Source organism: Arvicanthis niloticus, chromosome 2 (assembly GCF_011762505.2).
Source record: "Arvicanthis niloticus isolate mArvNil1 chromosome 2, mArvNil1.pat.X, whole genome shotgun sequence".
Classification (NCBI taxonomy): domain Eukaryota; kingdom Metazoa; phylum Chordata; class Mammalia; order Rodentia; family Muridae; genus Arvicanthis; species Arvicanthis niloticus.
Genome location: NC_047659.1, coordinates 7,197,687 through 7,210,497, shown reverse-complemented (window position 1 = coordinate 7,210,497; position 12,811 = coordinate 7,197,687). Strand labels below are relative to the sequence as shown.

General features: G+C 43.9%; 1 protein-coding gene across 5 annotated transcripts in view; it reads right to left on the bottom strand.

Annotated features, from left to right (window-relative positions):
- The window catches only part of Sptan1 (spectrin alpha, non-erythrocytic 1), a 66,403-nt gene that overhangs the window by 32,206 nt on the left and 21,386 nt on the right, over window positions 1–12,811 (bottom strand). For 3 of the 5 annotated variants that reach the window (XM_034493692.2, XM_034493693.2, XM_076928395.1), the window contains exons 10-24: window positions 10,525–10,626; window positions 9,597–9,734; window positions 8,787–8,897; window positions 8,577–8,654; window positions 8,289–8,444; window positions 7,883–8,087; window positions 7,084–7,265; window positions 6,502–6,745; window positions 6,206–6,328; window positions 5,799–6,016; window positions 4,378–4,470; window positions 3,144–3,278; window positions 2,477–2,625; window positions 1,380–1,439; window positions 91–289 (exon numbers count right to left, since the gene is read on the bottom strand). In XM_034493692.2, coding sequence (XP_034349583.1) covers window positions 91–289; window positions 1,380–1,439; window positions 2,477–2,625; window positions 3,144–3,278; window positions 4,378–4,470; window positions 5,799–6,016; window positions 6,206–6,328; window positions 6,502–6,745; window positions 7,084–7,265; window positions 7,883–8,087; window positions 8,289–8,444; window positions 8,577–8,654; window positions 8,787–8,897; window positions 9,597–9,734; window positions 10,525–10,626 — 2,193 coding nt within the window. The remainder of the gene's footprint in view (window positions 1–90; window positions 290–1,379; window positions 1,440–2,476; window positions 2,626–3,143; window positions 3,279–4,377; window positions 4,471–5,798; window positions 6,017–6,205; window positions 6,329–6,501; window positions 6,746–7,083; window positions 7,266–7,882; window positions 8,088–8,288; window positions 8,445–8,576; window positions 8,655–8,786; window positions 8,898–9,596; window positions 9,735–10,524; window positions 10,627–12,811) is intronic. The other 2 variants (XM_034493695.2, XM_034493694.2) reach the window with 1 other exon arrangement.

The window sequence follows — 12,811 nt, the reverse complement described above, 5'->3', positions numbered from 1 at the left end:
TGTGGGTACCCTTAACTGCTGAGCCATTCCTCCAGTCCCAAGAACTAGCTATTTACACGACTTTGCAGCTATGCTGTAGACTTCCCATACCTTCTGGAAGTCATCAAACTTCTTCTGCAGCACCTCAACCTGCTCCAAGTCAGCGCCAACCTCCTCGCTCGTCAGAGCAGCTTCCTTCTCGTTGATCCACTGCTGTAGCTCGTTCGCTTCCCGGAATAACATGAACTTCTTGCAACTCTTTTCCAACATGCCTTTCCTCTTCTCACCCAGTTCCAGCAGAGACTGGTATCTGACAGAAGTCAAGAGGGTAACACAATGGGCAAGGAAAGCAGTTAGCTCACCACAGATGCTAACACAGGACAACCACTGGGCATCTGAGATGGGATCCAAGGCATGAGATTGTAATGATGATGCCTAGCAACAAAGGACCAGAGCACACGAAGATGAGGGTTCTAGGCACTAACTACAGCCTTAGGGATAAGCACACACTGGCTGTAGCTGCGTGGGTTACCACAGCCCAGGCACAGTTACCCCAGGTGCATTTGCAACTATTATCATCACACAAGCCTAAAACCAAGTACTTAGCACAGAAACAGAAGGTTCATGCGACTGTACTGGAGAGATGAGATGAAGCTACATAAAAAGGAAACTAGATAATGTATAAAAGGGATTCTCTTGGTTCTAAAATTCTCTGAGCAGCCCCTAAGTGGGGGAAGATATGAGCTTTAATATAGTCCAATACAGGATGTTGCATCTCTGACCAGTAGGGCATTTCCATGGTGATCTCTGTTTTTGAGCAGTGAAAGAATATCAGGTAATGTGCAGTTTGGACACAACTCCATCACCTACAAGACCTAAGAAGGATCAAAGAATTTTCTAGCCCATGAGAACTAAGATTTATAAGCTGAATTACCACTATCTTTCAAGACACAAAAATAACAAACCTGAGTAAGAAATGAAATTCAAAGTTAAAGAAAAATCTGAAAATCATCACTAAATCTAAGTTTCCCAAACAAAAAGTACTAAACCACCAGAAAGCAGAGCCCCAACGTCTTCCTAATGTGCAGGGAAGTCAGTCGCACTTCCTTGCCTCCTACTGAGGAACACAACAGAACTGGCTGCAGGTTCACAGAGGACAGATATTGTTCCTGCTCTACCACAAAACTAGAGTGAACCAACACCATTCCAAACACAAGCAGGCAGAAGCAACCAGGGAGAGCGGTTCCACTGAGAGGTCTCCCATGGGCAGCGAGGCTGTGAGGAGGTGGCAGGCCCTGCTCCACCTCTTTCTGAATGAAAGTGCTTTGGGAAGAGCGGCATAGGGAATGGACAGGTGTAGCAGTGACATGAGCGCTCAGCCAGGTTCTCAGCCTACTCACAGTTCTTCCACCTGTTTCATACGCAGAGATACACTGCCGGCCTCCTTAGTTATGCGTGTCCTGCACAGAGGGGGTACAGCAAAAGCATGCACACATTAGTGGGGTTAATCTATGGGAATGAAAAGCAGCAGCTCCGACTGGCGCCATGATGGCGGATGCTAAGTGGGAAGACATAGGAATCCTTCAAAGGCTCTTAGATGCAGCCCAGGCCATGAATGAAATCAGTGGAGAAACAACAGGAAAATTAAATGAGAGGGTTAGTTTTCCTTCATGTTTACCTGACAACTCTGCTCCATGTAAGGCAGCATTCCCTGTACTGCACACACTTACTGCACAGGGCGAGGCCAGGGACAAAACAGACCTGAAGGATAGTGCCGACTCTAACCGGCAGCTCAGCAACGCTGTCTCCAGCAACATTTGTGCTCTTACGTTTATGACCCAGGTCTGTGATAGTAATATAAACCCACATGTCTCCTTGTTTATGCAGTAAAAGTAAAAGAATCTACAAGTGTACAAATGGCTCTTGTCATCTCAAGATCACTGATCTTGATCAGGAAAGCTCTCTTAAGTCAAGTCCTACTGGACTCAGAAATACACTTCCTGTGTGCTCCCCGGACGGCCAAAGCTGTGGGTTTCATCAGCAGAGTAAGGTGTGCACTATAGGACACATAGGGCAATATGGGAATCATCTATATGATATGAAGAAAACCAGCTTAAAAAGTAAATTGCATTCTCTGAATGCAAAGGAAGAGAGAGCAGCTTCCTAGGCAGCTGTCCAAAGGGAAGCAGAGCCAAGGGGTAAGATATCTAAAAATCCAACCCAAAAAGAATCCTGTCAACAAGACAAAGGCTAACACTGTACCAAACAGCAAAATGTGCTTTAGATAAAGCAGCTTAGAAATACAGGGGAAAAAATGAGATTAAGGTATTAGTCAAGAATCTGGGCTCTAACCCTGAGGCTGGTGGGTTAGGAGACTGGAGGGAAATAGAAAAGACGACCCAGGGCTCCAGAGCTCCCAGACACCGACTCTATCTGGCTTGGGACTGGATTAAGCCCTAGGTGCTGTCCAGCCCATGCTGTGTATTTGAGCCCTTACTGGTTGTCAATTTGCCCTTGCCGCAGAGCAATGCTGCCCTGCTCTTCCAAGAGGTTCTCCCTCGAGGCTGACTGGGCGGGGTCCAGCTTCTTCACATATGCAGCTGGCACAAAACCCTGACGGTCATTCACTTCCACTTTCCACCAATCCTAAGAAAGAAAAAAAAAAAAAAAACATGAGGACTGAGAGCAGATTCTTTTCCCAAGAAAGACCTCACATTGGCCTATTTTTTAATTCTTTGTTTTTTTTTTTTTTTTTCATTTTTAAAGTTTGTGTCTCTGTGTGTATGCGACAAGTGGGTACTCGCACGTACACACAGGGCATAGCACCTGCCCAGCATCCATGAGACCCTGTCTTGCACAGCCAGCACTACACAATCACTACCAAGAGTACAAGTTATGGAGCAAACAATCCATGGCTCAGAAGGGAGGGTGTTCACCACAGACAATTGACTGTGGTGATCCTGCAGGTGACCCTTGGCACTATTTGTGTACATCAGACTTGGGCTCTGATCTAGTACTTCCCTAATCATATGTGGCCCTGGATAAATGAGGAATAACCAGGAGTCTAATAAAGTAACCTCTGTATCTTCCCATCTACCGAAGGACATCCAGCAGAGTACACTCCTACCAGGGATGCACCAAAGCCTGTCCTCCCTGTGCCTTGCCTTGTTCGTGCTGTTGAGCAAGGTGAGGATATCCCCTTTCTTCATGGTGACCTCACGAGGGCTTTTCTCTTGATAGTCATAGAGAGCCAAGACCAGCTCCTTTCCAGTCTCATCATCCATGGGGGCCACTTGTTGCTAATAATCCAAACGAAAGACAAAATCATTAAATGCCATGTGTCACTCAAGCATACAACAGTCCAACTTTTTTTTTTTTTTTTTTTTTTTTTTTTTTTTTATATGTCAGTACACTGTTACTCTCTTCAGACACAGCAGAAGAGGGCGACGGATCCCATTATAGATGGTTGTGAGCCACCATGTGGTTGCTGGGAATTGAACTCAGGACCTCTGGAAGAGCAGTCAGTGCTCTTAACCACTGAGCCATCTCACCAGCCCAACAGTCCAACTTTCAACAGGTGTAATCAAAAACACACTTATAAAAGTTCTTTTTTTGTTTTTTGTTTTTGTTTTTTTCAAGACAGGGTTTCTCTGTGTAGCCTGGCTGTCCTGGAACTTGCTCTATAGCCTGGAACTCACAGAGATCTGCCTGCTTCTGCCTCCCAAGTGCTGGGATTAAAAGTATGTTCCACCACCAGCCAGCTGTGGCCTTAGAGCTTAAAAAAAAAAAAAAAAACTTTGCAAAGAGCCAATCCAGTTTCAGCAGTTGGAACTATATACACCAGGCCGGCCTTGCAGTCTGTCTGTCTCTGCTTCCTGAGGGCTTGAGTGCTTCAATTACACGTTTTGCACTACTACACTCAACTGCTCGAGAGCTCTTTACTGAAGCTACCAAAAACCCAGTACTTGTTCAAGCTGTTCAACAAATGTATCACTCAATAATCCAGGTATAGTGGTTCATGCTTATAAATCAAGCACTTGAAAAGCCAAAAAAGAAGGATTAATTAGTTTGAGACCTGCCTGGATTACAAAGTGAGACCTCTGTTATTAAAATATCAAAATGAGGGGGGATTCAACCAAACACTCTCAATTAAATGTCCCTAAATGTGACCTCTGTGTGAGAAGAATGTTGCCCACAGCACATATAGTGGCATGCACCTTTAATCCAGCATTCTAACACTTGAACAAAGTAGTGAGAGGTGGCCAGCCTCATTTACACTGTAAAACCCTGTCACAAAGAAACAAACCCAAAGAACGTTGCCCACCATCTTAGCTGTCCATCAGTTTCTTTAGCCCATCCCTGACCTCAGTACGTTAGAAGCCTGGGAACACTGCATACCCGGCATGACTGAGCCTGCTCTCGCAAAGCCTGGATGCTGCTGCCATAGGCGCTGAGATCTGACATCAGAGCTTCATGTTTCTTGAGTAGAGCCTGAAACCAAACACATGGAGCCATGTCTTTCTTTAAGGTCCCTTTCATAAGAAGATATGACTCCTGTCTGTCCTGTACACTCTGCATTTTGTAAAATTACTTTTAATATTTTGTATAATGTACTTTTAAATTTTTTTGAACTCAAACATGAGTAGTGGATCTGTATCTTTGCCGACTCCCTCCAGCTGCTCTCATATTCACGACCAACACTTCTACTACTCCTATTGTTTTATACACACACAGTGAATACAGTGTTACACACCTCTACTGAGTATGTTTAATGCTGCCCATATGTATTTGTGTCTAGGACTGACCACCCTATGTGGGAGCTTGTCCATGGAAGAAGCGGGTCTCCTTCTCTCAGCAGCTACTGATCACATATGGCTTTTTTATCGAGAGGAGTTAGGACCTTGTGAAATTTTCCCCATTCATGTTGGCCTACACTTACTTCATTGTGTGTGTATACAACATAGCAAAAGCATGGAGGTTAAAGGACAATTTGCAGAAGTCAGTTCTCTGATTCCACCTTATGGGTCTGAGTACTGAACTCAGGTCAAGAGGCTTGGCCCAAGTGCCTTGCCCACTGAGCCATCTTGCCACCTCATTTCTCTTTCCTTTCTAATTTCAGAGAAGAAATACTGCTACAATGTATCTGAATAATAGACACACAAATAACAGCCCCATGTACTTGAGAATCCCTTTCTATAAGCTAGTTTGTCACTCCTTACTACCACCACCTCCAGTGGTTTTGGTTCTCCCATTCTTGGGGGAAATACTGTTCATGTGAAGGCTCAACTCACCTAGGGAGGTTTTTGGTACTGGGAATGGAATCCACAATCGTATACAAGCAACACAAGTGCTTTACTACTGAGCAGAGACCCTAGCTCTCTGATTCTGGTTTTGACCAGACTATCAAGAGGTAGGTCTGAAGACTACAACTAGACCTTTGTGAACCAAATATGAGAGTTACAGTAAAACAAGAGGTTAGGAAAAAGAAAAGTGTATGTTGGTGTATGTTTTGAGTGTTGCATGTACATGGATTTTTAGATCTACACAGGTGTCAGTGTGGGCATGCTTGTATATGCTGGTCTGACTACATGTCTGCATGCACATGACTAAGAATAAAGAAGACAACAGCAAACGTTAATGGTTAAGGCTCTTCTCCTTGATTCTGAACTTTCAAAATACAAAGTAAGAAAGACTCCTGACACTTTACGAAGCAGCCACAGTATACTTTACTTCCCTACAACACCTTCGCCACTACCTTGCTTTCTACTCTAAGCCTGGGCCCATTTCCCAAGTACATGTGATGTCCAGGTCTGAGCTACCTCAGCAGAGTCTTCATCCTTCCCGTAGTCCGTACTGCCCACAATGGGCTCCTTCTCCCGCATCCAGGACTCAGCCTCATTGGCATCGGCAAAGTACTGCTGGGCCTGCAGCGAGTCCTCTAGATCTTGCCTCCGCTGGGAGGCTTTGGCTTTCAGAGCCTCCCACTTCTGGTTGAGCTCACTCAGTTTGGCCTTCACATCCTCTGCAGCAAAATGGCCTGAAAGAATGATGTTGAGCACACTGACATGACAGTGACACTCACAAGGTGAGGCCTGGGCAGAGTCATACGACAGCATGAAAAGGGGACTCAGCCTTGGCCTCATCGATAGGGCCCAGGTCCATGCACTGCATGCCAACAGGGGAAAGACAAAGAGTAAAAGCAGGCCCAGTCACTGACCACACTCACCTTCCTCCACCATGGCATTTCCCTTTTGTGTCACTGCTTTGATGCGAGGTTCATGCCCAGCAATTTCTGCTTGTAAAGCTTGGTGTTTCTTTAGCAGATTCTGGACTCCAATAAGATCTTTGCCTAAAAACAGAATCCACTCCCTCATCAACTGGCACTGAACTGTCTCTAATGGACTCCCATCACTGCTGCAGTTCAGGGATCTAAGCTTCCATTCCACTCCCTCAGATACCTACATCTCCTTTATGTATGGGATGTGGTAATGGCATGGTTCTGCCTGGGGCAGATACACTAACCTCTGTTAGTGGATGCAGCAATGGGCTCCTTTTCTCGAATCCAGGTTTCCTCATCCTCCACATCTCGGAAAAGCTGCTGCAGACGAAGAGAATCTGCCAGCTTCTGCTTCCGGGCCACCATGGGTTCTTTGAGAGCCTCATAGCGAGCCACAAGGGCCTCTTGCTTCTTCTTAATGTTTTCAGCATCGAAATGACCAGCATCTTGGAACTGGCGGGCCTGAATTGTGATGCCGTCAATTCGATCCTGGAAATAGGATGATAAGGGTTGAAGACTGCAACCAATTTCCAGAGACTGTTTTGCACCTCTCCAGACTATTTTACTTGGGGATGAGGATTCATCAGACACAAGGAAAATTTAACACAGTGCTTGTCCTACTCTGAGATTATTTGTCATAGCCTTCCTTCACTTTAGGCTCTCAGAAAGCTCTGAGGGAAAATACTGAGCAGAAGCACAGAGCTCTCTGTAAGACAGCCACATACTACATCTTTCCCTGAAATAGTATCACCTTGGAATGTTCAACATTCATCTTCCTCCCACTGAGCACTGCCCTGCCCCTCTATAGTTCCCATTTCTCACACTACCTGGTGAGCAGCAACATCTGCCTCTAGCAGAGCATGCTTCTTCTGGAGGTTCTGGACATTAGTGAGGTCTTTACCATAATCGTCTGAAGCCAAGTGACCTTCAACTTCATACAGCCACAATTCAATGTCCTCAACATTGCGATTAAATTGTTGCTGCTGGTTGGCTTCACGAAGCTTTATTCCTGTTCAATAAAGCAGGTTCACTTTTCTGTTAGATAATGTAATCCGCTAATACTGACTGACATGAGCCACGGTGTCCTGGTAAAGGATTATGATCAAATCTTAAGTCATTTATTAAACAGTGAATGAAAACCTCTAGCATAACCTCTGCTCTCATGCTACAGACTGAAATGGAGGCTGTTTGGAAAGCATCTTTGCTTCCATGAGATACGACATCGGGCTCACAGTTAAACTGTGGTTTTTGGTTGTGTTTTCAGACAGTGTTTCTCTGGCTCTTCTGGAACTCACTCTGTAGATCATGAACTCACAGAGATCTGCCTGCCTCTGCCTCCTGAGCTCTGGGATTAAAGGCGTGCAACACTACTGGTAGCTGCTGAACTGTAATTTTAGGTAGGAAAGGTCTGAGTCTCTACACAACCACTGCTTTTAATCACACTTATCAAATGATCAAAGTATTGAGAACCCAAGCCAAATAACCCTTACATAGCAATAATTCTTAACAACAAAGTTATCACCCTACCTTTCCTGGGTTGGCCTAGACTACTAAGCCAGAGAGGAGTGCTTTGTTTCCCAAACATTCCTATCACCAACCACTTTTCTATCATCTATTTTCTCCTACCTTTCAGTTCTGTGGCCTCTAGAAGTTTCTTCCACAAACTGATGACCTCATTCATACGAGCTGCAACTTCTTCCTTGGCATAGTGGTTGACATCTATCAGCTTTTGCCCAGCTTTCTCTAGGGCATCAATACGGCTCTGGTTTGCTGAGAGCTCAGCCTCAAAAGCCTGATGCTTTTGGACTTTCCCTTGCAGGTTGGATGGATCCTGTGAATCAAAAAGACAAGAGGGTTCCGCTTTGAACCAGAGTATACAGAGCTACTTCACACTCATAAAACAGACAATTTATGCTAACCAGTGTGGTTTGTGTGACCCTCTTTGTGTGTTTTTGGTTTTTTAGCTCTAACTAGTTTTTGCAAGATCTGGCTTTCACTACACAGGTACTACAGGACACACTGATTGCATTACTTTATAAGCTTCGTCAGTGGCCGTTTTCATCTTCTCGTTGACCCAACTTTTGAGCTCATCAGAATCACGGAAGAACTGCTGCAGGTGGAAGGAATCGGCCAGCTGTGCCCGGCGATTCATGGCTCGCTCATGAAGGGCATTACGGCGGCTCAGGAGCTGTAAGACAGATCACATGACTCTACTTTATAGTCCCCAAAAGGTGACCAGTTCGACTGAACCGCAGTAAGTATCTCAGAAAGGGAACTTGCACACTACAAGAAAGGAGCATGATATGCCCAGGGAACTCACAGCATCTCGACGAGTGGCTACATCTTCCATTGCATAGTGGTTATTTTGGATGAGTTTGGTTGCAAATTCATCAAGGGCCTAGAAAAGAAGGCAAGAGTTGTCATTGTGAGCATGGAGTCCTAGCTTGGATTATGAAAAACACATCCTAATCAATCAATCAACCAATCTCTCTCCCTCTCTCTATGAATTATGTGACAAGGAGGATCTTACTGTGATTTTTTCTTCCTGGGCACTGAGAGATTTCTCAAAGTCCTCATGCTTCTTCAAAAGAGCTTCCACACTGTCTAAGGAGTCACCCAAATCTTCATTTAGCAGAAATGCCTACAGAGAGAAAAGTAAGTGTACGACACCATGGGCTATGTATTCATCTACAGCCTAAACGCCAAGGCAGATTTTGGCAGAACACAGACGGAAAAGATTTTATGGAAATTAAGCTTCTGAGATCATTATTGGGAAGTCCAGTCTTTAGATTCTCTTAAAAATCAACCATTAACACTGGGAAAGAATACTTACTGTATATTCTATCAAAGAGTTTTCAAATAATTTCTTTTAAGGGGGGGAGGGGTACCGAGACATGGTCTCGGTCTCACTATGCAGTGCAGACACTCTGTAACTCTCTAAGGTAAGTAGCCCAGCTGGCATCAAACTTGCGACCCTCCCGCCATAGCTTTCTAAGTGAGACAGCAAGCAGGCACCAACCCCACCTCTCACATAGCTCTTAGAGGTTTTCATACATTCATGTTATACACAAGGTCAGACTCTCATTTTTAGAGATCCTTTTTGTACTGCATAAATCTTTTTTTTTTTTTTTTTTTTTTTTTTTTTGCATAAATCTTTTCTAAGGGCTTTGCTGACTCAGCAAAGACAGGCAGACAGGACCAAAAGAAACCTGCATTGTTCCCTTCTTCACTTTATCCCAAACTGAAATGGCTCCACTGTCCTGAAACATAACCAGCACTCACTGGAGAAGTAGGGCATAACCCTTGTCACGCCCTGGTTGGGGACCCTGCTAAACATTACCTCCTGCTTGCTCATCCAGTTGTCCACCTGCTCGGTGTCACGGTAGAAGAGCTGCAAGTCCATGCACTGTTCATACTGCTGCCTCCGAAGCTCCCACAGTTCCAGCAGGGCAGTTCTCTCCTCAGAGAGGATGCTCAGCTTGGGTAATGGGAAGCAAAGTTACCTTTTGCTTCTGGGAGACACAGGGCTGCCCATGAGTCTACTCCCCATGCTAGCCTTTGGGCATTTCTCTGTGCAATAGTACTTAATGTATGTAAGCTTATCATAAGAAATATAGAAATACCACAGAGTTGGCATGTGTGTGCTATCCACAAAACCCCCACCTTGACTAACCTAGAATTTACTGTTATATTATCATAAACAATCTGCATAAAACTGTCACGGTGACTAGGAGATAGAGGAAAGACTCTGCCAGTGAGACTATGCAAACAGGACTCTCAAATGAGAGCTGCCAACTGAGTGGACATCACAAACCTGTTGAATAAGTGTCTGAGACACTTTACAATGATCTGTTTCCTACTTATACTACTGAAGCAGGACTGACTCTCTACAAAGACCATTTAAAATAAAGAATGTGTCATACATGCTTGAAAAAAAATCTCTTGGTCCAATATGTTACATACACACAACGCCCCTCCATGACTCCTGAATCAGTTTGTGTAGTCGTATGGTTTGGAGCTAGCTATGTAGACCACAGTGACCTCAAATTCACAGAAATCTATCTGCCTGCCTCTTCTCTCTAGGGCTGTGATTTAAAGGTGTGTGCCACTATGTCCAACCACATACCAGGAAAAAGCTACTCTTTTGTGGCAGAGTCTTAGGTTAGTAAATGTTCTTACTTGATGGTGGACCCCTAACTGGCCCCAGAGATACAGTAGCACTCTCTAGACTTGCCTTTCTCCTTAAAAGCCCCTTTTCACTACCTTACCTTCTCCCTCACTTCATCTGAGGCATAGTGACCAGCAGTGAGCAGAGCCTGCCCAGACTCGTCTGCAGACTTAAAGCTATCTTCATGAGCATCGATCTCACCCTGCAGAATAAAAAAGACAGCATATTTCCAACATTTTTTGGTGGAGTTGAGGGAAGACAACACCAAGTTGTTGAATTTCAAATAATTATAACATGTGAGACTGCTAAGAAAAGAAACAGAGTGGAAGGTTCAGAGTGTTTCCTAACCCCCAGCTTAAGTAATAATATAGGAAAACAACAAGCTGCCAACTGAGAAAGGTGCTGTGTGTGTGTGTGTGTGTGTGTGTGTGTGTGTGTGTGTGTGTGTCTTGCTCTGCAGGCCGCATGTTCACATAGGCACAAGCGCTCCTACTTACCATCCATTTTCTTTTTTGTGCCGTATGAGTTTGCGTACTACAATTTTATTGTAGCTGTAAAGTGAGAAAGTGACCCTCTTCCTTCTCTGCCGTGCTCCTCAAAGATGCCTCAGGTTTTTTTGTACTTAGCTTATTCATTATGGATACAGTTCTGTTGGGCTCTTGATAGCACTGCAGTGAATGTCTACATTTATAAAAACCATCCCTTCAGCCATGCACTACATAAGTCATTTTATTTGGCTAATCTGTTCATCTTTTTCTAATGTCTTTCAATAAACAAGTTTTGTCTTTGTTTTTCATGAAAGGGTTTCACTGTGTAGCACTGTGACTTTACATTCCAGGCTGTCCTGGAACTTAAGAGCTCCACCTGCCTCTGCTTCCCAAGTGCCACCATACCCAGCCTGTGTTTTTGTTTTTTGAGACAGTATGTCTAGTGTTGGTTGGCCTGGAACTCAAAGATCCATCTGCCTCCCAAGTGTTGGTATTAAAACTGTGTACCACCATATTTAACAACTTTTATGTTTTTAAATTTTTTTGAAGTTGAGCAGTGACAGTGCACACCTGTAATGCCAGCAGCAGAGGCAGTTTTGAGTAGAGCAGAGTTTGAGGCATTTTCCTATCTCCAATGTCACTATGCTTTGCTCCTGTCACTGTCCTCCATCCCCTGTACCTCTGCTGGTTCTCTTCTTTTGAATGTCACATGCACTCTGTTACCTACTTCTCCATATCCCTCGAGATCTCTGCTTCTCCTTTTATGGCCCTGTGTTTATTTTTATAGCCCCCCTCCCACACACGTTCAAGCCCAGATTATTTATAAGAGATAAAAGATGCACTGTCTTCAAGTCTGCTTACCAAGTTTTACAGCTTTCCTCACAAACAACTTGTACTGCCTTTCTTGTCAAGTACCTTGTATTTACTACTACTTCTTTCCTACCACTACTCTGTGACTTTTTAAAGACAGAGTCAATGTTTTATATGTGTGTGTGCCCACCTGTGCACACGGGCAAGAGATTAACATCCTGTGTGTTCCTACATCAAACCACCAGCTTCCCTTTGGAACAGAGTCTCACTCAGTCTGGTGCTCCCTGATGCTAATGGGCTGGTTGGTCAGTGGGCCCTGTGATCCTTCTGTTCCCCCACCCCCACTCCCAGCACTGGAATTACAGGTAAGCTTATCAGGTTATTGTTAGTGTGAGTACTGCGACTGAAGTCATACTCTCATGCTGCCCTTAAGGCACTTTACCAGATGAGTTACCTCCTGACCCCAAATAACAGATAGCTAGTCTTCGACATAACATACTTTGGTGAAGTACCAGAATTAAAAAAACAAACAAACAAACAAACAAAAAAACAAAAAACAAAAAACAAAAAAACCCAAACCAACCCACTAAGTTATTTGAACTAACTGTAAAATTCAATATTTTTTTTTGGAAACAGGGGCTCTTGTGGTATGGGCTAGCCTCAAACCTGTTATATAGCCCAGTCTGGCCTTGAATCCCTGATCCTTCTGCCTGTACCTCCCAAGTCCTCAGTTTAAAGTTTTGAGTGGCTAGCATGTACTATTATTGATATTGAATTATATCTACTTAACTATAGAAAAAAGCTGACCTCTGAAAATAAGTGCTCACATTATGAATCAGAAAGCATTTTTTCTTCACCTATTTTAAAGTTAGGTTTGTTCCTTGCACATATAATTATTATTATTATTATTTTTTATTTTTTATTTTTTTTTGGTTTTTTCGAGACAGGGTTTCTCTGTGTAGCCCTGGCTGTCCTGGAAGCACATATAATTATTACATTGCTGCAATTTGAGATTGCTATACAAACTTCTAAAGAACGAGAGCTAAGAATAAATCAATGCAGATTTGAAAAAAAAAAGTTGTGCACAAT